The sequence below is a fragment of the Cetorhinus maximus genome, chromosome 4, assembly GCF_964194155.1.
Source record: "Cetorhinus maximus chromosome 4, sCetMax3.hap1.1, whole genome shotgun sequence".
In the NCBI taxonomy this organism is placed as follows: Eukaryota; Metazoa; Chordata; class Chondrichthyes; order Lamniformes; family Cetorhinidae; genus Cetorhinus; species Cetorhinus maximus.
The window spans coordinates 128,703,837-128,730,554 of NC_135882.1; the positions used below are offsets into that span (position 1 = coordinate 128,703,837).

Sequence of the window (26,718 nt, forward strand, 5' to 3'; positions counted from 1 at the left end):
AATATTCCAACATTTTATTTACATTTCTGACCACTTGTCACAGCAGTCAATGAATCTAAAAGTATTAACATTTTATAAAGTCTTCTACAAAGCATAACAAACATGCATTGGAATGCCCAGGTGTAATTGGCCTTTATCTATCCAGTGTATAAGCCTTTTAATTTTAGAAATTCTAATATAGATCACTTGATCAACGCAGTAGACTTCTTCCTGCCTGAAAGCATTGCGAGCACTAAGATTGCTTTAAAATTGTTTTTCCTTCTTCAATGGGGCACTTGCCATGTCAGACGCCTGAGTATGCAAGTTTGAATCTCATTCCCAAAATTCACATGCATATTTAGGTTTTTGCTAGAATCTTCCATCCTTCAGGACATTCAATGTATTTTCCAGCTGTGAGATATCCAAAGATTTCAATCCATGAAAAAGGTGATCTTCGCATCAATCAAAACTTGTCAGAAAATAAGCGTTGCAGTAAACACAAGAGATTAACTCAAAGACCTGCTACCCACATAATTTTTTTAAACTCGAGTATTATTACCCTTCCTGTCATCTATGCAACACCATTTTCCACTTTATAGAAAATTACCTAATAGTTCCTTGAGCATGGTCAAAATCATCAGGAAGGACTAACACTGAAAATCCATGAAAAATGCAGTGACAAACTACAGCGATGAAAGTAGAAAATAATGGATGCAACTTTAACAGAGGAAGGCAGATGACAGAGTCCACTGGTAACTATGGGAAGAGATGAGCCATAGTGCCTAAAGCACTAACCCAATGGGAAAACCAGGCTGACACAGATCTTAAATATACTTTCTGTGTGGAATTTTATATCAAATTTGGTTGGTTCAGTTTTTTCTTGCCTAGTCAATATGCTTTTCAATCACAGAGCCTGCAAGGTAAAATCTATTGTTAGATTTATGTTCCACAATATCTGACCTTGAAAAAACTGAATTCTATTTAGCATTAGTGACATACAACTATTAAACCACATTATTTAATTGGGACATTAAAAAGGAATGTTTTTATCTGTAGAAAAATAATGAATGAAGTTACTACAGCTTGCCTTGTATTTAAAAAAAATTCTACAAGTCTGACATTATATCAGATAACACAGTGGACCAGCCTCACAATACCTCTCTAATGGTGACTGAGAGACACAAAAATGCTTTCACCCTCAATGTTTTCCGCATACCCATCGAAGTGCCTGTTCTTCCCTGAGGTCAGTCAGGTTCTGGATAGACCTCCAGCTGCATTGGCAGGCATATGCTCGTGCACCTCTCCTACTTAACGTCTTCACTTTCAGTTTATTTAAGTCAGGCATGTTGTTTCTGTTGGTGAAAGCAAAAAAAGTGAAGGTGTGTGCATATCTTAAACGTGGCACATTACATTCATTGATTGCAATTAAAGCTAACAGAACAATTTGGATTGGTTTTGCTTTAGAGGCGGTTCAGAGGAGGTTTACTAGATTGATACCTGGAGTGAGTGGGTTGTCTTATGAGGAAAGGTTGGTCAGATTGGGCTTGTTTCCACTAGAGTTTAGAAGAGTGAGGGGTGATTTGATTGAAGTATACAAGATCCTGAACTGCCTTGACAAGGTGGACTTGGAAAGGATGTTTCCTCTTGTGGGTGTGTCCAGAACCAGGGGGCACTGTTTTAAAATTAGGGGTTGCCCTTTTAGGACAGAGATTAGGAGAAATATTTTCTTTCAAAGAGTTGTGTGACTTGGTATTCTCTGCCTCAGAAGGTGGTGAAGGCAGGGTCATTGAATATTTTTAAGGCAGAGGTAGATTGATTCACTTGCCTAACAAGAATCTAAGGTTATTGGGGGTAGATGGGAATGTGGAAATCGAAACACAAACAAATCAGCCATGATCTTATTGAATGGTGGAGGAGGCTCGAGGGGCCGAATGGTCTACTCCTGTTCCTATTTCTTATGTCCTTTCATAGGTGCTTAGTCCCACTCGAGTCTCTTCCCATCTTACTTCTTCTAAATCTCCATGATAACCCTATATCCCCTTCTCCCGCATAAGCTTGACTGGCTTTCCCTTAAATAAATCTATATAAATGCTCAAACCGCTCCCTGTGTTAGCGAATTCCACATTCTTACCAGTTTTTGGGTGAAGAAGTTTCTTCCGAATTCCCTATTGGATTTCTTGAAGACTATCTTATATTGATGGTGCTAGTTATATTCTTCCTCACAAGAGGAAACATTCTGTCTGTCTCCAATCTATCAAAACCTTTCAGAACTTTAAGGACCTTCATTAGGTAAGTCCCTCAGCCGCCTTTTTTTTTGAGAGAATAGAGACCTAGTCTGTCAATCCTTTCCTGATATGTATATAAACACATTTCTGGTATCATTCTTGTAAATCTTCTTTGGACCCTCTCCAGTGACTATGTTGTTTTTATAATATGGCCACTGAATTGCATGCAATACTCAAGTGTGGTCTAACCAAGGCGTGATTCCAGGTTTAGCATAGCTTCCCTACCTTTCATATCTATTCCTCTAGAAATAAAACCTAGTACATAGCTTGTTTTTTTTAAAAATGGCATTGCTACCCTGTGGCACAGCTTTTAATCACTGATGTATTTGTACTCTGGGACCTTTTTGTTCCTCATACTTGCACCTTCCAAGTAATAAGTGACCTCCCTAGTCTTCCTACCAAAATGTGTTGAACATTATTTTCCAATTATTTTCCCATTCTGCAAGTTTATTAATGTCCTCCTGTAATTTGATGCAGTCCTCCTCAGTATTGACTATCCCCCCACCAAATTTAGAGTCATCTGCAAATTTATATATTTCTTAATTTATAAATTTGATTCCAAAATCCAAATCATTAATGTAAATTATGAACAGCAATGGTTCCAGCACTGATCACTGTGGAACACTATTTTCCACCTTCTGCCACTCTGAGTAACAACCCGTTACTCCCACACTCTGCTTTCTGTATTGAAGCCAGCTCACAATCCATTCTACCATTTGTCATCTGCCTCCAGTCTGGATTTTATATGGGGGTGCGGGGGGCAGGGGATAGACTAAAACATTTCTGCCATCTCTCTATTGTTACTTATGGTATTAACCTGTCTATCCCTTAATTATCCTATTCCCAACACAGCCTTCTTTTATTTTAATTTTTGTGCCTATAAAATATTTTACTATTTTATTTTATGTTCCTTGATAATTTAATTTCATAGTTCCTCTTTGCCTTGCTAATTGTTTTTTGACTTCTCTTGTAAACTCTTGACATTTTGTCTTACGCTGCCTCTGCTGTCTATGTACTTAGTGTAGGTCTCTCTCCTAACCTTTAATCGTTTCCATACATCTTTATTTATCCATGGTGTCCCCTTTACGTTTAGTTTATTCTTTTCTTTTATACATATTTTACATATTTTTCCTGCAGTCTGTTGAACACCATTTTTAATGTTTCCCATTGTTGTTCTACATCGTTGTTTGCCAATGTTGTCACTCATTTTATTTTCCCAAGTTCTATTCTTACCTTCTTAGAAATTCATTATTTTAATGCCAATTTTTTCCACTGCTTTCCGAAAAACTCTACCACCAATGATCAAACTTTGATAAATCATCAGATCAGGCTTAATTCATGTGTTAACTATGTCTGTTACATCTTCCTGGTATGTTTTGCAAAACGATCTAGGAAAGGGCAATTGTGTTTGACAAATCTATTAGTAGTCATTTGGTAGTACGAAACTTGAGTATTCCTGAAAAAAAAATCCGATGAGTGCAAGATGAAAAGTGCGGACAAAATGTCTTTTTTCAGCAGTGCTCGAATCTATTAGTGCTTTTGAAGATGTAACTGTGTAGTTAATAAAAAACCAGTGATGTAGTATATTTGGATTTTCTGAGGGCATCCATTCAATAAGATACCATACAAAAGTCTGTTATACAAGATTGGGGCTCATATGATTGGGTGTAATCTATTAGTATGGATTGAGGATTGGTTAACAGACAGATGACAAGAGAGTAGGAATAGACAGGTCTTTTTGGGGTGGCAGGGTACAACTAGTATGCTGCAAGGAGCAGTGCTTGGGCTTCAGCTATTTACAATATATATCAATGACTTGGATGAGAGGACCAAGCACTAGTATATATTAGAATAAATGTTCAAAGACTTGGTCAAATATTTAGGTTTAAGGAGCATCTTAAAGGAGGTAGGGGAGGAAGAGAGGCAGAAGGGTTCAGGGAGGGAATTCAAACTTATGACCTCGGCAGCTAATGGCACAGCCGCTGGTGTACCTATTAGAATCAGAGCTCTCAGGAAACCACAATTGGAGGAGTGCAGGTATTTTCTGTAGAGCTGGAGGAGATTACAGAGGTAGGGAGGGGTGAGGCCATGGAGAGATTTGGAAACAGGAATGAGAGTTTTAAAATAAAGATGTTGTTTACCTAACAACCAATGTGGGTCAACAAGTACAGGGGTGATTGGTGAACAGGACTTATTTACAGAGGGCAGAAAGTGGAGGCCAACCAGGAGGAAAGTTAGGTGTGAAAGTAAGCTAAGGGGCAAACCAGAGGTTGCAAAAAGATGAGGTTAAGTGATTGAGTAAGAAGGTGGCAGATGTAATATAAAGCGGGGAAGTGTGAAATTATCCACTTTGGTAGAAAAATGGAAAAGCAGAATACTTTTTCCAAAATGGGAGACTAATAAGTGTTATGCAGAGAGATTTGGGGGTCCTTCTGCACAAATCAAAAAGTCAACAGCAAGTAATCAGGAAGACATATGATATGTTAGCCTTTATTGCAAGGAGGATGGAGTAAAAGAGTAAGACGGGCTGCAACTATGTAAGGTTTTAGTCAGGCCTGGAACATGGTTCAGTTTTAGTCTCCTTACCTAAGGGAGTATATATTGCCTTGGATGGGGTGCAAAGGAGATTTGCTAGCTTGATTTCTGAGATCAAAGGGCTGTCCTATGAGGAGGAATTGAGTGGAATGGGTCAAAATTCCCTAGCGAAAAATTGTCTAAGAATGAGAGGTGATTTCATTGAAATGCATAAAAGTTCCAGAAGGCTTTACAGGGTAGATTCTGAGAGGCTGTTTCCTTGGCTAGAGTCTAGAACTAGGGATCATAGTCTCAGGTAAGAGGTTTGCCATTTAGAACTGGGATGAGGAGAAATTTCTTCACTCAGAAGATCACCAAACTTTGGATTTCTCTGCCCCAGAGCGCTATGGATGCTTTGTTGGCATGTTCAACATTGAGATCACATTTTTGGGCATTAAGGGATTCAAGGGATTCGGGGATAGAGTGGGAAGGTACAGTTTATGTAGAAATTCAGTCAAGATCTTCTTGAATGGTGCAGAAGGCTCAAAGGGCTGTATAGCCTACTCCTGCTGCTATTTCTTATGTTCTTACGTACTCACTGGAAAACCTGTAGTTTGTTGAGGGAGCTTTAGGCAATATTTTTATAAGGAGGGTATTTCCCTGGAGATCTATGGAAAAAATACATTTTGCGTTACACATCCTGTGTATTACTGACCCAGCAGATCTCAATTTTCTTTGGCTGAAACAATCAATGATCATAATGAAATTTAATTCATGCGTTAAGCCAATCTGCTGGACTATACTTTCCACAACTTGCCCCAACCAAACTGCCACAAACTTCCATTCAGTCTGCAAGCATGACCCCGAACTTCCTGATACTTGTCATTTCAACTCACGTTGCTCTCACTCTGGCCTTTCTGTCCTTGGCCTGCTAAAATATTCCAATGAAGCTCAACACAAGCTCGAGGAACAGCACTCATCTTTCAACTCAACGTTCTTTGGCTTTGTGGACTCAACATTATTTAACAATTTTAGATCATAAGCTCTGTTTTCATTTTGTTTCATGACTTTTTTTTTTGATGGTTCATTTTTTTCCTGGTTTCTTCTTTATTCCTTTACTTTACACTTGGATGGCTGCTATCCAGCCATTCACACTCATCTAGACACATCTTTTACTTTTTTCGTTATCCATTATCATTCGCTTTAGTTTTTGTACCATGAATTTTTTTGTCATTTAATGTCTCCTGCCCTCCATCCCATCACAAAACTTCCCTTCTGTTCTTCCATTTCCCCTCCCGCCTCTCACTTGCTCAAAACCTAATATATTTCTATCTTTCCTCAATTCTGATGAAGGGTCATCAGCCTGAAACGTAACCCTGTTTCTCTCCACAGATGCTGCCTGACCTGCTGAGTATTTCCAGCACTTTGGTTTTATTTCAGATCTGCATCATCTGTAGAATGTTTTTTCATCTACTGTGCCCCTATCTTTCGCTCTCTCCTCTCCCCCCGCTCTGTTTCTTGCCCATCTCCCCCCATCCCTTTGTGAGTTCATCTTACCCATGAGTCCCAACTCTTGTTCTCTTTGCATTATTTCATTAAACTGCTGACCAGCAAACTTCCCTTCCCAGCTCCTATTCTGAAATTATAAATGTTCTCTTTCTCAGGTGTTTTTTTTTCCTTTTTCAAAATTGCTGTCATCACCCCTTCTGCAAAAAATCCATCATTAACCCCTCCATCCTTGAACACTACCATCACAACTGCAATCAACGTTTCCCATTAAGCTCTTGAAATGTCATCACCTCCAGGATCTGTGCCCATATTCACAGAATTCTCCACCTGAATTAATCTAATCCGGTTTCCATCCATTCTACAGCACCAAAATGACCCCGCCAAAAATGGCAAAAAATTCTCTATGACTATTGGGTACCATCTCTTTTTGAACTCTCTGCAGCTTTTGACATGGTCGAAAGCTTCATCTTCCTCGACCTTCACCTCTGCAACCCTGCAAGTATCCAACCTTTGTCCCTCCTTTTTCTCACGTGCATGTTGTCCCTTAGTTAAAAAAATAAGATATAGGACCTGCCTCTACATATATGCTGATAGCATCCAGCTCTACATTTCCCCAACTTCTGTGTTGTCATGCTGCTTATTGAGTGTTGGATGATTCCCTTCCCCTCAACTCCATCCCTACCTGCAAATTGTTGAACAGCTTATCATTAAATTGTAGAACCAGAAATTATTGAAAAGGTTCACAGCATAAATTGCACTTTAAAGAGCTGTTTACAATCTGCAAATTTAACATTGCAGATAAATTAATATAGGTTCCAGCTTTTAATTTTTCATTGCCGAGGTACTGGCCATAATCTTCCAATCCTCCTTAGATACAGGGGTGGTGCCAGAGGACAGGAGATTTGCAAATGTTACATGCTTGTTCAAAAAAAAGATGCAAGTCTAAACCCAGCAGCAGACCAGTAAGTTTAACTGCAGTGGAGGGAAAGCTTTTAGCAATGATAAACTGGGATAGTCACTAGGACAAGTGTGGATTAATTAAAGAAAGTCAGTGCAGATTTGTTAAAGGCAAATCGTGCTTAACTTGATGAGATAAGAGAGAGAGTTGATGAGGGTAATGCGATTGAGGTGGTGTTTATGGCTTCCAAAAGGTTTTTTATAATGTGTTATAAAAAACAAAATACTGCGGATTCTGGAAATCTGAAATGAAAACAGGAATGTTAACAACCTGAAATGTTAACTTTGATTCTCTCTCTACCTGATCTATTGAGTACTTCATGCATTTTCTGTTTTTATGCCACATGATAAACTTGCCAGCAAAGTTGAAGCCCATGGAATAAAAGGGAAAGTGACAGCATGGATAAAAAGTTAGCTGAGTTCCAGGAAACAGAGTAGCAGTGAACGTTTGTTTTTTGGATTGGAGGAAGGAATGCACTAGGGTTCACCAGGGCTTGGTACTATGATCACTTCTTGATTTCTTGATTAAAAATTAGACCCAGACTTGAGTGTGTAGGGTACAATTTTCAAATGACACAAACGACAAAATTTGGAAGTATTGTGAACTGTGAATATGATATTAACAAACTTTTAAGAGGGCATAGATGGCTAGTGGAGTGAGCAGGTGAAATTTAGAGCAGAGAAGTGTGAAGTGATACATTTTGTTAGGAAGAGCAAAGAGAGACAACATAAAATAAATGGACACAATTCTAAAGGGGATATAGGAATAAAGGCGCTTGGGTGTATATGTGCACAAATTGTTTAAGATGGCAAGGCAGGTTGAGAAAATGGTTAAAAGGCATATAGGGTCTTGGGCGTTATAAATGGAAGCAAATAATACAAAAGCAAGGAAGTGATGAGGAATCTTTATAAAACACTGGTTCAGCCTCAACTGGAGTAGTGTGTCTAGTTTTGGGCACCACACTTTAGGAAAGATGTGAAGGCACTGGGCAGGGTGCAGAAAAGATTTATGAGAATTGTTCCAGGGATGAGGGACTTAAAGTGGGTGAATTCAATTTCAAATTGGGTACACAAAGAGAAATAGAGAGGGAAAGAATGATTCTATTAAAAGATAGAGAAAAAGAAAGTTTTAAAATCTCCATCAACAATGAAAACTTGAAGGAATGAAACTCACATTTCTAATAGTTAATTTTCAGCCTCAGAGGGCCTGACTTACAGTCAATCACACTTATCCAATGTTAAAAGGGTACTTAGACTGGAATGGACAATAATTAACTTTTTGCGGCGAGCTTAGTTCATATCTACCTTGCAACTGTACGCAATTCAGTGCATTTCACCAGTGAGTTGAACAGCCAGTTGCCGCTTTCACAACTCAGACGGCAGCTATTGGATAATTGAGTTCAGTGCAAATCTGTCACATGCCTGTACCATTTCTACATAAATAACAGCTAGTGCTACAATAACGTCAAATAACAGCTTGCCTCACCATTATTTTAACAGCAAAATCTGGGCCTATATAAAAGTGAAGTAAAAACATAACATTAGAGTCATAGAGGTCTACAGCACAGAAAAAGGCCCTTCGGCCCATCGAGTCTGTGCCAGTCAAACAAGTACCTCAACTATTCTAATCCCATTTTCCAGCATTAGGCCCATTGCCTTGTCTGCCATGACATCGCAAGTACACGTCCAAATACTTCTTAAATGTTATGAGGGTTTCTACCTCTACCACCCTTTCAGGCAGTGAGTTCCAGATTCCCACTACCGTCTGGGTGAAAAAATTCCTCACATCCCCTCTAAACCTCCTGCCCCTTACCTTAAATCTATGTCCCTGGTTATTGATCCCTCCACCAAGGGGAAATGTTCCTTCCTGTCTACCCTATCTATGCCCCTCATAATTTTATATACCTCAATCATGTCCCCCCTCAATCTCCTCTGCTCCAGAGAAAATAACCCAGTCTATCCAATCTGTCCTTATAACTAAAACTCTTTACCCCAGGCAACATCCTGGTAAATCTCCTCCGCACTCTCTCCAGTGCAATCACATCCTTCCTATAATGCGGGTTCCAGAACTGCACACAATACTCTAGCTGCGGGCTAACCAGCGTTTTATACAGTTCCAGCATAACCTCCCTGCTCTTATATTCTATGCCTCGGCTAATAAAGGCAAGTATCCCATATGCCTTCTGAACCACCTTATCTACCTGGCCCATCACCTTAAGGGACCGGTGGACATGCACACCAAGGTCCCTCTGATCCTTGGTACTTCCCAGAGTCCTACCATTCATCGTGTGTTCCCGTGCCTTGTTTGCCCTGCCCAAGTGCATCACCTCCCACTTATTCGGATTAAATTCCATTTGCCACTGATCAGTCCATCTAACCAGCCCATCTATATTCTCCTGTAATCTAAGGCTATCCTCCCACCCCACCAATTTTCATGTCATCCGTGAACTTACTGATCAACCCTCCTGCATTCAAGTCTAAATCGTTTATATATACCACAAACAGCAAGGGACCCAACACCGATCCCTGTGGAACCCCACTGGACGCAAGCATCCAGTCACAAAAACAACCCTCGATCATCACCCTCTGCTTCCTGCCACTCAGCCAATTCTGGATCCAATTTTCCAAATTGCCTTCGATCATGGGCTCTTACCTTCGTTATCAGTCTCCTATGTGGAACCTTATCAAAAGCCTTGCTGAAGTCCAAGGAGACTATGTCAAATGCATTGCCCTCATCTACACACCTGGTTACATCTTCGAAAAATTCAAAGTGGTCAGATATGACCTCCCCTTAACAAAACCATGCTGACTGTCCTTGATTAATCCTTGCCTCTCCAAGTGTAGATTAATTCTGTCCCTCAGAATTGCTTCAATAGTTTCCCCACCACTGAGGTTAGACTGACTGGCCTGTAGTGCCCTGGTTTATCCCTTCCTCCCTTCTTGAATAACGGTACCACATTGGCTGTCCTCCAAACCTCTGGCACCTCTCCTGTGGCCAGAGAGGTACTGAAAATTATTGCTAGCGCCCCTGCTATCTCCTCCCTTGCCTCACTCAGCAGCCTGGAATACATTTCATCTGGGTCTGGAGATTTATCTACTTTTAAGCCTGCCAGACCACTTAAAACCTCCTCCCTTTCTATGCTAATTTATTTAATTATATCATAGTCCTTCTGCCTGATTTCTATACCCAAGTCGTCCCTCTCACTTGTGAACACCAACACAAAGTATCTATTTAGAACCATACCTATGTCTTCCGGCTCCACAAACAAATTATCACTATGGTCCTTAATGGGCCCTACTCTTTCCCTAGTTATCTTCTTAATCTTAATGTACTTGTAAAATAACTTTGGATTTTCCTTTATTTTACCTGCCAATGTTTCTTCAAGCCCCCTTTTTGCTCTCCTAATTTCCTTTTTAAGTTCCCCCCTACACATTCTATACTCCTCCAGGGCTTCTGCTGTTTTGAGCCATCGGTATCTGCTATAAGCCTCCCTTTTTTTCTTTATACAATCCTGTATATCCCTTGGCATCCAGGGTTCCCTGGATTTGTTGGTCCCACCCTTTGTCTTTGCTGGAATATGTTGGCCCTGTATGCTCCTTATTTCCTTCTTGAATGAATCCCACTGCTCTGACGCAGATTTACCTAAAAGTAGCTGCTCCCAGTCCACTCTGGCCAAATCATATCTGATCTTATTAAAATCAGCCTTCCCCCAACTTAGAACTCTGATTTCTGGCCCATCCATGTCCTTTTCCAAAACAACCTTGAATCTAACGTAGTTATGATCACTATCTGCAAAATGCTCCTCCACTGATACCTCTACCACTTGCCCGGCTTCATTCCCTAAAATTAAGTCCAGGACCGCCCCCTCTCTTGTAGGACCTTCTACGTGTTGGCTTAAAAAGCTCTCCTGGATGCATTTTAAGAATTCCGCTCCCTCTAAACCTATCACACTATGACTAACCCAGTTAATGTTGGGGAAGTTCAAATCCCCCACTATTACTACCCTATTATTTTTACACTTCTCTGAAATTTGCCTATATATCTGCCTTCTATTTCTCTGACTGTTTGGGGGCCTATAGTACACTCCCAACAATGTGATTGCTTCTTTTTTGTTTCTCAGTTCTGCCTATATGGCTTCATTTGAGGAGCCTTCTAAGATGCCATTCCTCCTTATTGCTGTAATTGATTCCTTGATCAATATTGCGATACCCCCTCCTCTTTTACTTCCTTCCCTGTCTCGCATGAAGACCCTATATCCTGGAATATTAGCTGCCAATCCTGCCCCTCTTTCAACCATGTTTCTGTGACAGCAAGAATTATGCAAGAATTTGTTGAAATATTTTAAATTTTTCTGTTCTATACTAGGCAGTCAGTCATATACCTGCATATACCAAACATACCTGAAAAAGAAGTAGTCGCATGACTTGTTCCATTCATAATCATCAAGTGTAATTACTCTAAAGTCACAGGTAGTACAACGGAGTTGATCACATGTCCTGTTTATAAAAAAAAATGTCTTCACAAAATATATTGTTCAAATAAAATAACTTTTATAAATAATCACAACAGAATGGCACAATCAGTAAGCCAAGCTATTAGTCTGACAACACTGTACATTAATTTTGTATGTTAGTGGATCTTTCTTTTCATAGCAAAATCAATTTAATTATTTCTTGGAAATTCCTGAGGCTCAACATTTGTCTCATAACTGTGAAAGAGCTGCTTTCAGTGGTGCTTTGCTCACTGATTTTCAGGGTTTCCTTAAGGAGATATGGCCAGACATCATTCAGCTCAGGAATCAATCGAGCAAGGAGCTAGCAGTGCAAGGTTTTATCTTTCAATCCTGGAGCACAAGCATATCAATCATATGACCTCTTTGTTAAAATAAGGAACATCATGTATAGGGGTCATCAAACACCACTGTAACGCTGACCAGAGGTTACACTGCCATACAATGGCGCTATGAACCATAGAGAAAACCTGGGGAAAATAGATGGCCCCATTAAAAATTACAAAGACAATATTCCAAATGTGTGCCCTCTGTATAGAACTTGGCCCACTGCAAGTGGATGCTTGGGACCTGATCTTTAGTGTCAGTTAGGTTCAGTTATTACTATGATTGTCAGAGGTTGTAGGTTCAAGCATTACTCCAGGACTTGAGCTGCATTGTTGAAGGTACTGCTCTGGGGATGAGAGGTGTCTGTGTTAGTGGCTCAAGGTGAGCTTAAAAGGTCAATGGTACTCAAATGATGATGGTGCTATATAAATGCAAGTCTCTATCAAATAAACTTAGGGCTGAGAATGTTCAAGCCACAAGGAAAATCAGAGGGGATTGTAGTGACTCTTGCATTTATACTAGAGTGAACACAGTGATATTCCAGGAAAAAGCCACCTAATTAGGAGGCAGAACAGTTGAAGTGCACTTCAATTGATTTGCCCTAGACATGGATTTCTCATTCTGAATTTACTCCGGCAAAAATGATCACTCCAGCTTTATCAAACATACAAGGACACTAAAAAGTGTTTCATATGAAGAATTTTCTATAATGTACTAGCAGTGAGTTGAAGCGAAGACAAGAAAGCTGCTGTATCAAGTGGGGCAGTTTCAGCAGCCTTTATAAGGGAAATACAAGAGTGTAACCTGGATGTGAGGAAATGCATAGATCGCACTATAACCTAATGTAGTTATCATCATTGTTTTGTCTAGTTGGATCTGGATATAAATGCTAAAAAAAGACATTTTTTAATATTTAAAAATTTGCACAATGATAAACAAACAAGTAGGTGCATCATATCCATTCTCTTTTGCTTCCAAAATTCTGTCTGACACGGACTACAATTAGGGGTTAATAAAAGAAATCTGAAAAAAATACCTCTGAGAAGTATTTGTTCCCAATCCTAGAGGTGCAGAACTACCACCGAGATAAACAGGACAACACCTAAAAACAAAGCATTCAATACAGCTCTCTCAGATGCATTATGCAGCTCAATGTATTTAAAATGCTCCCTCCCTCATTCTTCTAGCATGTTGACACAGTCCAGCAACAAGCCACCCCACTCCCCTCTTTATTTCCCACTAGCCATATCAAAAAAAACCACACATCAACAGGACACTAAAGGAGGGATAATAGGAAAAATAAAAGGTAATATGTGACACAGAGGCTCCGACATTAACTGGTGACCCTGGGCAGGGGCAGGAAAGCCCAGTAATGAGTGAAGAACCCAGCAAAGCCAGGGATCTAGAGGTCCTGCTACTCTTAATGCCTGGTCTTCCATTAAATAATTTTGGGCAGGCTCCAGCCCAACAGACTGCCTGGCTGGTGGGCAAAGCGACAAGCAGCAAAAGGAAGTCACAACAAAAAAAATAGCTGGAAAAACTCAGCAGGTCTGACAGCATCTGCGGAGAGGAATACAGTTAACGTTTCGAGTCCATATGACTGATCAGAACTAAGAAATATAGAAATGAGGTGGAATATAAGCTGGTTGAGGGGGGTGGGACAGGTAGAGCGGGATAGAGGGCCAGTGATAGGTGGAGGCAAAGAAGAGATTGACAAAGATGTCGTAGACAAAAGGACAAAGGGGTGTTGGCGGTGGTGATATTAGCTGAGGAATGTGCTAATGATGACATTAAGGATAGAAAGCAGGACAAGCAAGTGACAGCCCTGGTGGGGTGGGGGAAAGAGATCAAAATAGGCTAAAAGGTAGAGATAAAACAATGGATGGAAATACATTTAAAATAATGGAAATAGGTGGGAAAAGAAAAATATGTATAAAATAAAAAATGATAAATTATTGGAAAAGAGGGGGATCGGAAAAGGGCTGGGGATGGAGGAGAGAGTTCATGATCTGAAGTTGTTGAACTCAATATTAAGTCCGGAAGGCTGTAAAGTGCCTAGTCAGAAGATGAGATGCTGTTTCTCCAGTTTGCGTTGAGCTTCGCTGGAACATTGCAGCAGAATAAGGACGGACATGTGGGCATGAGAGCAGGGTGGTGTGCTGAAATGGCAAGCGACAGGGAGGTCTGGGTCATGTTTGCGGACAGACCAAAGGTGTTCTGCAAAGCGGTCACCCAGTCTGCGTTTGGTCTCTCCAAAGTAGAGGAGACCCGCATTGGGAGCAGCGAATGCAGTAGACTAAATTGAAGGAAGTGCAAGTGAAATGCTGCTTCACTTGAAAGCAGTGTTTGGGCCCTTGGACGGTGAGGAGGGGGGAAGTAAAGGGGCAGGTGTTGCACCTTCTGTGGTTGCATGGGAAGGTGCCGTGGGAGGGGGTTGAGGTGTAGGGGGTGATGGAGGAGTGGACCAGGCTGTCCCGGAGGGAATGATCCCTGCGGAATGCCGCAGGGTGGGTGAAGGGAAGATATGTTTGGTGGTGGCATCATGCTGGAGTTGGCGGAAATGGCGGAGGATGATCCTTTGAATGCGGAGGCTGGTGGGGTGATAAGTGAGGACAAGGGGGACCCTACCATGGTTCTGGGAGGGAGAGGAAGGAAGTCACAGTAAGGGACTCACAGGATGGATCCAGTCAGTCAGTGGGGTTGATCGTTCTGGTCCGTGACTGAGGGAGGTAGCTGATCTAGGATCCCCAGATTGGGGCTGTGATTGGGGTGGCAGAAGATGTGGGCAACAATTGAGGATAGGTGGGACCAAAGGCTTCCTCCTTGTGATCACTTCTGTTCTTCCTGGCCCATAAGGAGTGCTAAAAGAAGCTGATCTTCTCATGAATTCTCTCCTGATGCTATTTTTAAATGCAAATGGACCAAATGACCAAGAGCGAGCTAGGCACCCAATTTGAGTGCCTCCAGGAGGCAGGAGCTGTCTGTTTAGTTCCAATGGCAAAGGCAGGTGTCAGCCATGTGGAAAAAATAAGAACTTACAAGTATAATGGGTGTTGTATACAGGTCTCCTGTTTGCAGCAATGAAGTGGCAGAATATATTCACCTTAGGCATTTACTGGCAGCATTGGCTTCCCACTGACCTACACTTAAATTTAAGTTATGACCCTGATGATGCAATTGGACCGTAACTTTTGAATGTTAGATCATGCCCTTTACAGGAGCCATGTTGATGGCCTATTTGGGATTTTAAATAATTTAACGATGATAATGTATCAAGTTGCTTAATCTCAATATTTTAACACAAACCCCTATGCCCTCCCTGTTGTCCGGGCAGGGTTAAAATCAGGGTTAAAGAGTGTGTGAAGAACTAAAGGTGAGAGATAGAAACGGTAGCATGAAAGACTGGCAAGACAGACTAGGCTCCAGGGCCTAGAAATCAAGTGGAAGAACAAAAGCAAGTGAACATTTGCACATGGAGCACCAAGCCAGTAGGTGTTGAATCAATATCTTTACGAATGTGTTGCCGTAAGACCATGCATTCCACCTTCCAAATCAATTTCAGATGCTATTCCTTCTATCCCTCTACCTTTCATCCTTTCATTGCCAGTGGCATTTGCTCTTAGCAGGTAAAGTCTAGTACAAAACTATTTTCAGATGCTTAGCAGAAACAAAACAATTTGGTTCTTGAAATTGCGTTAAAGGTACCAGACAGCCCTGCTCTATGTTACTGCAAGGCTAAAACTAAACAGTAATGACAATGGAAACAAAAATAGAAAGGAATTTGAGACAGGCAGGATGGAAATGGGAATAAAGGTGTGATGTAGAACTTTTGGCCATGTAAGTGGATATACACTGGAGGGGTAGGTGAAAACATCTTATAGAGAGGGAATTGTGGGCTCATTATCAAAATAGTTAATAATTGTTCAGTAGTTCTTAGAAATGGCTAATGACATGACTGACATGCAAACCTAATTATTTTATGAAGGAAAGTCAACCATAAAGTGTCCATTAATCATCAATAACTTACTTAAAATTCTTTTTCACAGATGTGGGTGTTGCTGGCTTGGCCAGCAATTTCATTGCCAATCCCTAATTGCCCTCAAGAAGATGGTGAGGAGCCACCTTCTTAAACCACTGCAGTCCATGTAGCATAGGTACACCCAAAGAGCTGTTAGGGAGGAAGTTCCAGAATTTTGACCCAGCGACACTGAAAGAATGTAATATAGTTCCAAGTCAGGATGGTTTTTGGCAGGAGGGGGATCTTGCAGGTGTTGGTGTTCCCATGCATCTGCTGCCCTTGTCCTTCTAGATGGTAGAGGTCACAGGTTTGGAAGGTGCTGTTGAAAAAGCTTTGGTGTGTTGCTGCAGTGCTTCACCTTGTAAATGCAAATGGACTAATTGACCAAGGGCGAGCTTGGCACCCAATGTGAGTGCCTCCAGGAGGCAGGAGCTGTCTGTCTAGAGCCAACAGCAAAGGAAGGCTGCAGCCACGTAGAAAAATAAAGAACGTACAAGTGTAGATGGCACACACTGCTGCCACTGTGCATTGGTGGTGGAGGGAGTGGATGGGGTGCCAATCAACTGTTTTGTCTTGAATGGTGTTGAGCTTCTTGAGTATTGTTGGAGCTGCAGTCATCCAGGTAAGTAGAGAGTATTCCATCACACTCCTGAATTGTGCCTTGTAGGTGGCGGACAGGCTTTGGGGTTCAGGAGGTGAGTTACTCTCCGCAGAATTCCGAGTCTCTGACTTGCTCTTGTCAGCACAGTATTTATATGGCGGCTCCAGCTCAGTTTCTGGTCAATGGTAATCCCCAGGATGTTGATAGTGGGGGATTCAACCATATTAATGCCACTGAATGTCAAAGGCAGATGGTTGGATTTTCTGTTGTTGGAGATGGTCATTGCTTGGCACTGGTTGGTGCGAATGTTATTTGCCACTTGTCAACCCAAGCCTGGATATTGTCCAGGTCTTGCTGCATATGGACACGCACTGCTTCAGTATCTGAGGAGTTGCGAATGGTGAACATTTGCAATCATCCGCAAACATCTCCACTCCTGACCTTATGATAGAAGGCAGGTCATTGATAGAACAGCTGAAGATGGCTGGGCTTAAGTCACTACCCTGAGGAACTCCTGCAGAGATGTCCCAGGACTGAGTTGATTAACCTCCAACAACCACAGCCATCTTCCTTTGTGCTAGGTATGACTCCAAGCAGCAGGGAGCATCCCCTAGGTTCCCATTGACTCCAGTTTTGCTAGAGCTCCTTGATGCCACGCTCGGTTAAAAGCTGCCTTGATGTCAAGGGCATTTACTCTCATCTCCCTCACCTCTTGAGTTCAGCTCTTTTGTTGTTTGGACCAAGGCTATAATGAGCTCAGGAGCTGAGTGAACTTGGCGGAACCCAAATTGAACATCAGTGAGCGGGTTATTGCTGAGTAAGTGCCACTTGATAGCACTGTCAATGACACTTTCCATCACTTTGCTGATGATCGAGAGTAGACTGATGGGGCGGTAACTGGCCGTTGAATTTGTCCTGAGGTTTTGTGGACAGGGTATGTTTGGGCAGTTTTCCACATTGCCAGGTAGATGCCAATGTTGCAGCTGTACTGGAACAGCTTGGCTAAGGGCACAGCTAGTTCTGGAACACAAGTCTTCAGTACTAATGCTGGAATGTTGTCAGTGCCTATAGCCTTTGCAGTATCTAGTGCCATCCAGCCATTTCTTGAATCAAGTGGAGTGAATCGAATTGGCTGAAGAATGGTATCCATGATGCTGGGAACTTCAGGAGCAGGCCGAGGTGAATCATCCGCTCGGCACTTCTGGTTGAAGGTGGTTGCAAATGCTTCAGCTTTGTTTGTTGCACTGATGTGCTGGGCTCCCTCTTTATTGAGGATGGAGATATTTGTGGAGCCTTCTCCTCCAGTAAGTTGTATAAATGTCCACCACCATTCACGACTGGATGTGGCAGGACTGCAGAGCTTAGATCTGATCCACTGGTGTGGGATTACTTAGCTCTGTCTATCACATGTTTGGCATGCAAAAGCCCTGTGTTCTAGCTTCACACCTCATTTTTAGGTATGCCTGGTGCTACTTCTGGCATGTCTTGCACGCTACATTGAACCAGGGTTGATTCCTCATTTGATAGCCATGGTAGAGTGGGGGATATACCAGGCCATGAGGTTACAGATTGTGGATGTATACAATTCTGCTACTGCAGATGGTCCACAGCGCCTCATGGATGCTGCCCAGTTTTGAGTTGCTAGATCTGTTTGGAATCTATCTCAATTAGCATGGTAGTACAAAACACGATGGAGGGTATCCTCAATATGAAGATGGGACTTCATCTCCACAAGGACTTTGCAGAGGTCATTCCTACCGATACTGTCATGGACAGGTGCATCTGTGACAGGTAGATTGGTTAGGATGAGGTCAAGTAGGTTTCTCCCTCTTGTTGGTTCCCTCAACACCTGCCACAGGCCCTGTTTAGTAGCTATGTCCTTTAGGACTCCGCCAACTTGGTCAGTGGTGATGATACCGAGCTACTCTTGGTGATGGACTTTGAAGTCCCCCACTCAGAGTACATTCTGTGCCCCAGCCACCCTCAGTACTTCCTCCAAGTGGTATTCAACATAGAGGAGTAGGTGGTAATCAGCAGGAGGTTTCCTTGCCCATGTTTGACCTGATGCCATAAGACTTCATGGGGTCCAGAGTTGATGTTGAGAACTCCCAGGAAAACACCCTCCCAACTGTATACCACTGTACTGTCACCTCTGCTGATAATGGTGGTGTCTGCGACATTATCTCTAAGGTATGATTCTGTGAGTATGACTATGTCAGGCTGTTGCATGGCCAGTCTGTAGGACAGCTCTCCCAATTTTGGCATAAGCCCCCAGGTGTTCATAAGGAGGACTTTGCAAGATTAACAGGGCTGAGTTTGCTGTTGTCATTTCCGGTGCCTTGGTCGATGCTGGGTGATCCATTCAGTTTCATGCCTTTTTGTAGACTTTGTAGCAGTTTTATACAACTAAGTGGCTTGCTAGGCCATTTTAGAGGACATTTGAGAGTCAAGCACATTTCTGTGGTCTGAAATCACACGTAGGCATATTTTCTTCTCTAAAGAACATTAGCGAACCAGGTAGGTTTTTATGACAATCGACAATGGCTTCATGGTTACTATTATTTTTTAATTCCATATTCATTAACTGAATTTTAATTCCACCAGCTGCCTTGGTGGGATTCGAACTTGCGTCCCCAGAACATTAGCCTGGGGCTCTAGATTACTAGTTCGGTAACATTACCACTATGTCGCTGCCTCCCCTTTGGCATAGGCCTTTCCATTAGTGCCCTTCCGCTCTGTGGGAATTTGTAGACAGTGAGACTGTCCTAAATTGGCACTTCTGCAGGAAATGCCTTAAGACACTCCAACTCAGAGACCTTGACCTGGAGTGCGAGTTAGAGACAGTCTGACACATAAGGGAGGGGGAAGAACTTCTGCATAGCTTACTCATCAGTATCTCAGAGGAAAGCACAGATACAAAAAGGCAAGAGCAGGACTACCTGTCAACAGGATAGGAAGAACTCGGGGGAGACAGAGGAGGTCACACAGGCACTGGTCCTGTTAAACAAGTACAAAATACTTTAAATCAATTAGATTAAGAAGAAAGGATGCTGACCTAGGTACCATGAAACAGAAGGTTGTCCAAAAGTAGGAGATGCAGATTAGAATCATAGGAGATTAAATAATTTAGGGATAAATAGCACAATCAAGAGATCTGAAGTGTGTGTTACTTACTTATAACCAGGGTCAGGAATATCTCAATGTGGCTGGAAAGGGAGGGGGACTATCCGGGTGGCATGGTTCATTTTGGGACCAATGATAAAGGAAAGGAAAGGGAGGAAGTCCTGCTGAGGGAGTATCAGGAGTTCAGAGCTAAATTAAGAAACAGGACCTCAAGAATGGTAATCTCTTGATTATCAGTCATGTGCTAATCAGCATAGTAACAAACAAATCAGGAAGGTGAACATGTGGCTGGAGGAGTGGTTTAAGGAGCATTTCTATTTCATGGGAGGCTGGCACCCAACTGGGATAGGAGGGAGCTGAACCTGAACTTGGCTGGAACCAAGGTCTTCGTGGAAATGATAAACAGGATAATAAAAATGACTTTAAACTCAAAAATGGGTGTTAGGGGGCTTGGTTCTTAATTGCACAAAATATCGTTTAAAGATAAAAAAAGGATAAGGACAGGGTTCAGGTCACAAATAGTAATGTGGATACTCCAGGTGAAGGGAGCTCTATAATAACTGAAATACTTATAGCAGGAGTGACAAATAAAAAAGGTGATAAGTCAAATAGGCTGGATTTTCAAAGCGGAGTTGAGAACCTGACACCCATATGAATTCTCTTTCGATGTTATTTTTGAATACAATTAGCCGAATTGCCACAAGGTGAGTTTGGTGCTGAATTAGAAGCATGGAGCACCTCCAGGAGACAGGAGCTTCCTGCTTGGCGCCAATGCCAAAGGCAGGCAGCAGCCATTTTGGGAGGACATATCAATTTGAAGATTAGAGAGGCTTGTAGCACAAGCAAAGTTGTTTTCATGGGAAATTTAAATTTTCATTTAGATTGGGAAGAACTGAGTAGCTCAAGACAGTAAGCAAGAAAAATATTGGCACAAAGGAGTAGCAAATCCCCTGGAAGATGTTAGTTTCCATCCCAGGGTTTTAAAGTAAGTCGGTGAGGAAATTGCAGGTTTTTTAGCCATTACTTTCCAAAGCTCTCTTGATTCAGGGATTGTCCCTCTAGATTGGAAAATTCCAATGTAACTTCATTATTTAAGAAATGTAAGGGAAAGAAACCAGGTAATCATAAATCTACTCGACTCTGCTGTGTAAAAGTTACTAGAGTCTGTAGTTAAGGACTGAATGACAGAGAACTTGAAATTTGAGCTAATTAGGGACTGCCAATATTGATTATGGGGTCATTGAATACATTCAAGGCCAAGTTAAATAGATTTTGATCGACAAGGGAGTCAAGGGTTACGGAGGGCAGAAAAGTAAGTGTAGATGAGGCCACAGTCATATCAGCCATGATCTTACTGAATGATGGAGCAGGCTTGAGGTGCCAAAAGGCTTACTCCTGCTAATTCTTGTGTAAAACAGGTTCAAACGAGTTAGAGTGCTTTAAATTTATCATTTTATTCAATGTAACAGAACCTTAACAACTTCACAGATGAAAACTAAGTATGTAAAACTTCACATCAAGATGAATTTCAGTTACAGCCAACTGTAGTTATTAACCTCAAAATTCTACAAAGAGCATATTTCTTGAACTTACTTTCTCCCTTTGGTCTGAGAAGGAGGTCTGTGACCTGAACAATTTGTTATTGCTCCTGGGTTTGACTTCTATAACAAAAAGGCATTGAGTGGCATTTCAAACACTGGAAATAGAACTTTCAAATACACAGTATCATTCATTTTCACCTTTATAGCATTCGGTTTAAAGATAGGTTTAAATATAGAACATTAGTAAGCTAGCACGTCCCCACATACAAGAGGATGTCCGGGCAGGTGAATGTTTGGTATTTAGCAATGTAATGAATTCTATAGATATGGCCCATTGAATATACTTTTATTACAATTTTTATTACAGAGAGTAGGCATAAATGGATCATTTTAGGGTTGGCAAGACGTAAAGATTGGAGTTCCACAGGGATCAGTGCTGGGTCCTCAACTATTTACAATCTATATCAATGACTTGGATGAAGAGACGAATGTATAGTTGCTAAATTTGTTGCTAACATGAAGATAGGTAGGATAGGTAGGAGAGTATGTTGTGAAGAGGACATAAGAAAGCTCCAAAAGAATATAGATAGATTAAATGAGTGGGCTAAAATTTGGCAGATGGAGTATAATGTGGGAAAATGTGAACTTGTCCACTTTGGCAGGAAGAATAGAAAAGCAGCATATTATCTAAATGGAGAGAGATTGGAAAACTCTGAGGCACAGAGGAGTATCTGGGTGTCCTATTACATGAATGACAAAAAGTTAGTATGCAGGTACAGCAACTGATTAGGAAGGCAAATGGAGTGTTGTCATTTATTGCAAGGGAAATGGAATACAAAAGTAGGAATGTTTTGTTACAGTTCTGCAGGGTGTTGGTAAGACCACATCTAGAGTACTGTGTACAGCTTTGGTCTCCTTATTTAAGAAAGGACATAATTGCATTAGAAGCAGTTCAAAGAAGGTTCACTCGACTGATTCCTGGGATGAAGGGGTTACCTTATGAGGGAAGGTTGGACATGAAGAATCTATATCCATTGGAATTTAGAAGAGTGAGAGGTGACCTTATTGAAACATATAAAATCCTGAGGGGACTTGACAGAGTAGGTGTTGAAAGGATATTTCCCCTCATGGAAGAAACCAGAACTAGGGGACACAGTTTAAAAATAAAGGGGCGCACATTTAAGACGCAGATGTGGAGAAATTTTTTCTCTCAGGTGGTCGTGATTCTCTGGAACTCTCCCCGAGAATGGTAGAGACAGAGTCATTGAATATTTTTAAGGCAGACAAAGATAGATTCTTGAGTAACAAAGAAGTCAAGAGATATAGCTGGTTGGCTGGAAAGTGGCGTTGAGGCCACAAACAGGTCAGCCATGAATGGTGAAGGAGGCTCGAGGTGCTGAATGACTATTCCTGTACCTAATGTGTAAGTTCATATGTATATATGTATGTTTGTATGTAACCACCTGCTGCATGAAGCAAAAAAAGATCAATAGTGCTCAACATTTTTATGCACTGAGGAATGGGTTAAATTTCAGCTTGCAAAAACATTTTGCTGTGCATACATTCTGCTATTGTACCTCAGTGCTTGATTACATGAACCAGTCTGCACTTTTAGCAAGGTCTTCTAAGTATTTCTAGGCCATGGTCCATGCAATAAACAATTTAGCGAAGTACTGTACTACTGCACGACATGAATTCTCTTAGCTGCATGACCCCTTCTCAGGCCAGCACACTGAAATCCTGTGCCACTGCAATTTTTTTTATCTATCTAGCTGCTAATTTGCAATAGCACAACAGGAATAGAACAGTGCATAGTATATTAATTACATAGAATGTACAGCATAGAAACAGGCCAGTTGGCCCTTGTCAGTGTTTATGCTCGACACAAGCCTCCTTCCTCCCCTCTTCATTTAATAATATCAGCAAGATCTTCTATTTCTTTCTCCTTTCTCTATATACCTAGCTTCCCCTTAAGTGCATCTGAACTTCCGCTTAAATCCATCATTCATATGAAGAAGAGTTGGTGATAATCAATCAAGCGGTTATTTCAACACAAAAACAATTTCATGCTGGTGAAATTGAATGTGGTAGCATGCTACATTTTACTTTGTAACTAAGGTAACTTTGTTGAAAGGAAAATTGTAATGTTGTCAAGCTTTCACATGAAAAGGGCACCCTGTTGGACTGGATATTACAAAACTAATTATATTTCCAACAAGAGAGTAAGTATAAATTGTGCTGAATTCCTCCGAAGATTCCTCCGATGTGATGTGGCTGTCAAAGAAACGTGCAGCATCCCCCTGGGAACTCCACTGGAGCAGAGTCGGGTGAAGACCCTGGAGTAGAATTGGGGGAAGAAAGGACATGTCCACTTTTTACAGTGTTAGCTGCTGTATGGCAAGTTTAAAGGTCCAAACTTTGAATGTTAGTGAATGGATGAGTGAATGGGCAGATGGGTATGAGGCTAGGGTAGGTGAGTGAAGTGGGCAAGTAGGAAGACATGTGGGATGGGTGAGGTGGATGAGTGGGTAGTCAGGCTGAGGGCTAGTCGGGGTGGTACTCTGGTTGGGGGGGTGGGGAGGAGTCGGGTGGTCGAGGGGTTAGTCGGGGGGGGGGGGGGGAGAGATCAGGTGAGTAGTAGTCAGGGGGTCGGGGCAGTTGGGGGGAAAATCTGGCGGATCAGGGGATAGTCTGAGGCGGTCGGGGGGGCGGCGGCGGGTGGGGGGGGGGGCGTGGTTTGAGAGGTAGTTGGGTTATCGGCGACGTGATTGGGACGTCAGTTGTGGAGTTATGTAGATATTAGGCTAGGTTTTAAACTGTCTAACATTTTCCTGGGTAACTATCCAGGTAAGTACATTGGCAATGTACAAAGTCTCTGACTCCAGCTCAGAGTTGGAAACATTCGCAGAGGGCCCCAGGCAGCAGGGGAATTGCCCTTTGGAAGTTTAATCCTTTTGGACATTTCCCACATAGGTCTGTGTGCCAGGACCGCCTTGGGGTCCCGATGCGCATCTTCTGTCGTACGTCCAGTCTCAGCGCAACAGGAGACTGGAAGATTTGTCCCCTTGTATATCAGAAACCAGTGTAAATTGAGGCATGGTTTAGGTTTAGGCTGGGGTAACATAGGAGATTATAAAATAACTACTGTAAAATATATATTCAAACTGAACAGGAAGGTTGTTTCTTACACAGATCTACAAGATCATTTAAACACATACAAAATAGTGCTAAAGTGTTTCTTGGGTATTACTATAAATGGGTTTTCACAAAACACTTACAGAAAGATCAGATACACTTGGATCATCGTGAAAAATATCTTCAATAAGATCACTTAAATCGTCTTCCTCTTTGGAAGTTTCTTTAGGTGGGACAGAAGGTGCACTGAAAAATGAAACACAACATGTTAAACTTTATCTAATCTTTGTATCTGTGTAAGAGAAGGGTACATTGATAAACCTGCAGTTCCAAATGTTTCACATTAGGATCACATTAGGAATGGAAAGGAAAACTGCAAACACCTTAAATCCGATTTAAAAACAGAAAACATTGGAAATACACAGAAGGCTAGTCAACACCTGTAAACAGAAAACATCCAAAATGTCACAATTGTAAGTCAGTTGGATTGTCATATCTTTAAGAGAAACTGAAGAAGCTACATTGTGAAAGTTTGTACCCAAGACAAAATTGCAGCTGCTCTAAGGAAATTTACTATAGCGGTCAACATGATAGCCGAGAGCCAGAAGCATTGTGGGAGAGGATTAAAGACATAGAAAGAATAGAGAAGGAGATGTAGTAACCCTGATAATAAAGGACAGTAGTGAGAAAGGATCTTGGCTCAGGAGTTCAGGAGGTAGAATCAGTACAAATGGAGATTGGGAATAACAAGGATCAGAAAATGATGGCGGGAATAGTTGATGGGTCTGTAACAGTTGTTAGTCCATTGGACAGAACATTGAGCAAGAAATAACTGATGCTTCTAACAAAAGCAATGTAATAATTATGGGGACTTTAATCTTCATAAAGACTGGACAAATCAAATTGGCAAAGGTAGTCTGGAAGATGATTTTGTAGAAGACTTTTGTGACAGCTTCCTAGAATATTACATTGTGGAATCAACTAGGGATAAAGCTATTTTAGATCTAGTATTGTAAAATGAGACAGGGTTAATTAGTAATCTCATAATAAAAGATCCTCTGTGAGAAACTGATTATTCAGTTGAATTCCAGACTGAGTTTGAAAGTGACATACTCCAGTCCTAAACAAGAATCTTAAATTTAAACAAAGCCAATTACCTAGGCACAAGGGGAGAGCTGGCTAAGGTTAACTGGGTAAACAGATTAACAAGTATAGTGATAACTAAACAGTGGGAAACATTTAAAGAAATCATTCAAAATGTTCATTAAAATGCACCCCATTAAAAAAAAGAATTCAGCAAGAAAGATCAATCCGTGATTTATTAGAGAAGTTGAGGTTAGTACTAGATTAAAAGAAGCTTCTAATGATGCAAAGAATAGTAAACCCGAGGATTGTGAATTTTAGGAGCCAAATGGCCACCAAAAAGTTGACCAAAAGGGGGAAAATGAGAGTAAGCTAGCCAGGATTTTAACTAGCCACTGCTTTCCTAAAAAAAATTAACACAGGCTCAAAAGCCAACACAAAACTTTTCCAGTCTAAGTCGTTCACTGAATAAATCCTGTGAGGAGCCCATAACTGAGTATTAAACTGTACAGCAAATTCGCTATATGACGGAGAACTATGTTGGTGAAAAAGTGAAAATTACTGAAAATAAGGTTTTATCCGTGATGAATAATTGGGAAGTAAATGGCACAGCTTTTATAAAGTCCCCTACATTATAAAAGTTACTGTACTACATCTCAAAACTACTTTATCGACCCTGAGGTGCAAGTCGTTAATGCAATTTCATTTCTTCCTCAACCAGGGAGTCCAGAAATAACTGGCTCAGAACAAGAACACAAGCTGCCCGGCCACTGGTGACCAGCAGGCTGTTCAGTATATCAGTGCCAGTCAGTCCTGCTCCGGATTAACATCCCACTGAACCCGATCAGCCAGCTGCGATGGTAAAGCGCTTCTGCTCACAAGTGCGGCAGACTCACTGTCCCCCAGCCAGACCACTGCAGCTCAGAGAAACAAATTACTGGGATTTAACCTGATTTTCACCTCCTTGTCCGATCCCCCAACCCCGGCCACTCCCTCACGACTAGTCGCCGACCTGTCCCTGCAGAACCGCAACTCCACTTCGTCCAGCAGCTCATCCAGGTCGTCCGCCATGACAGCAGCGCCGGTTGCCTGGAGCCGGCGAGGGCGCGCACGCTTAGACGCACGATGCCGCGGG

The 26,718-nt window shown here is 41.6% G+C and overlaps 1 protein-coding gene across 5 annotated transcripts; it reads right to left on the reverse strand.

The window, feature by feature from the left end:
* Positions 1-26,718, reverse strand: cfap418 (cilia and flagella associated protein 418). 5 transcript variants are annotated; one of them, XM_078540797.1, is made up of 7 exons: positions 26,533-26,687; positions 24,644-24,746; positions 21,418-21,485; positions 13,119-13,184; positions 11,646-11,741; positions 1,137-1,331; positions 1-892 (listed from the first exon to the last, which is right to left on the reverse strand). In XM_078540797.1, the coding sequence occupies exons 1-6, from the start codon at positions 26,652-26,654 to the stop codon at positions 1,178-1,180; spliced, it is 609 nt and encodes a 202-aa protein (XP_078396923.1). In that variant the 5' UTR covers positions 26,655-26,687; the 3' UTR covers positions 1-892; positions 1,137-1,177. The 5 variants fall into 5 exon arrangements, with proteins under 5 accessions (XP_078396923.1, XP_078396925.1, XP_078396922.1 ...); XM_078540801.1 differs by lacking the exon at positions 1-892 and adding an exon at positions 5,378-5,446 and having other exon boundaries at positions 1,225-1,331; XM_078540799.1 differs by having other exon boundaries at positions 1-1,331; positions 26,596-26,718.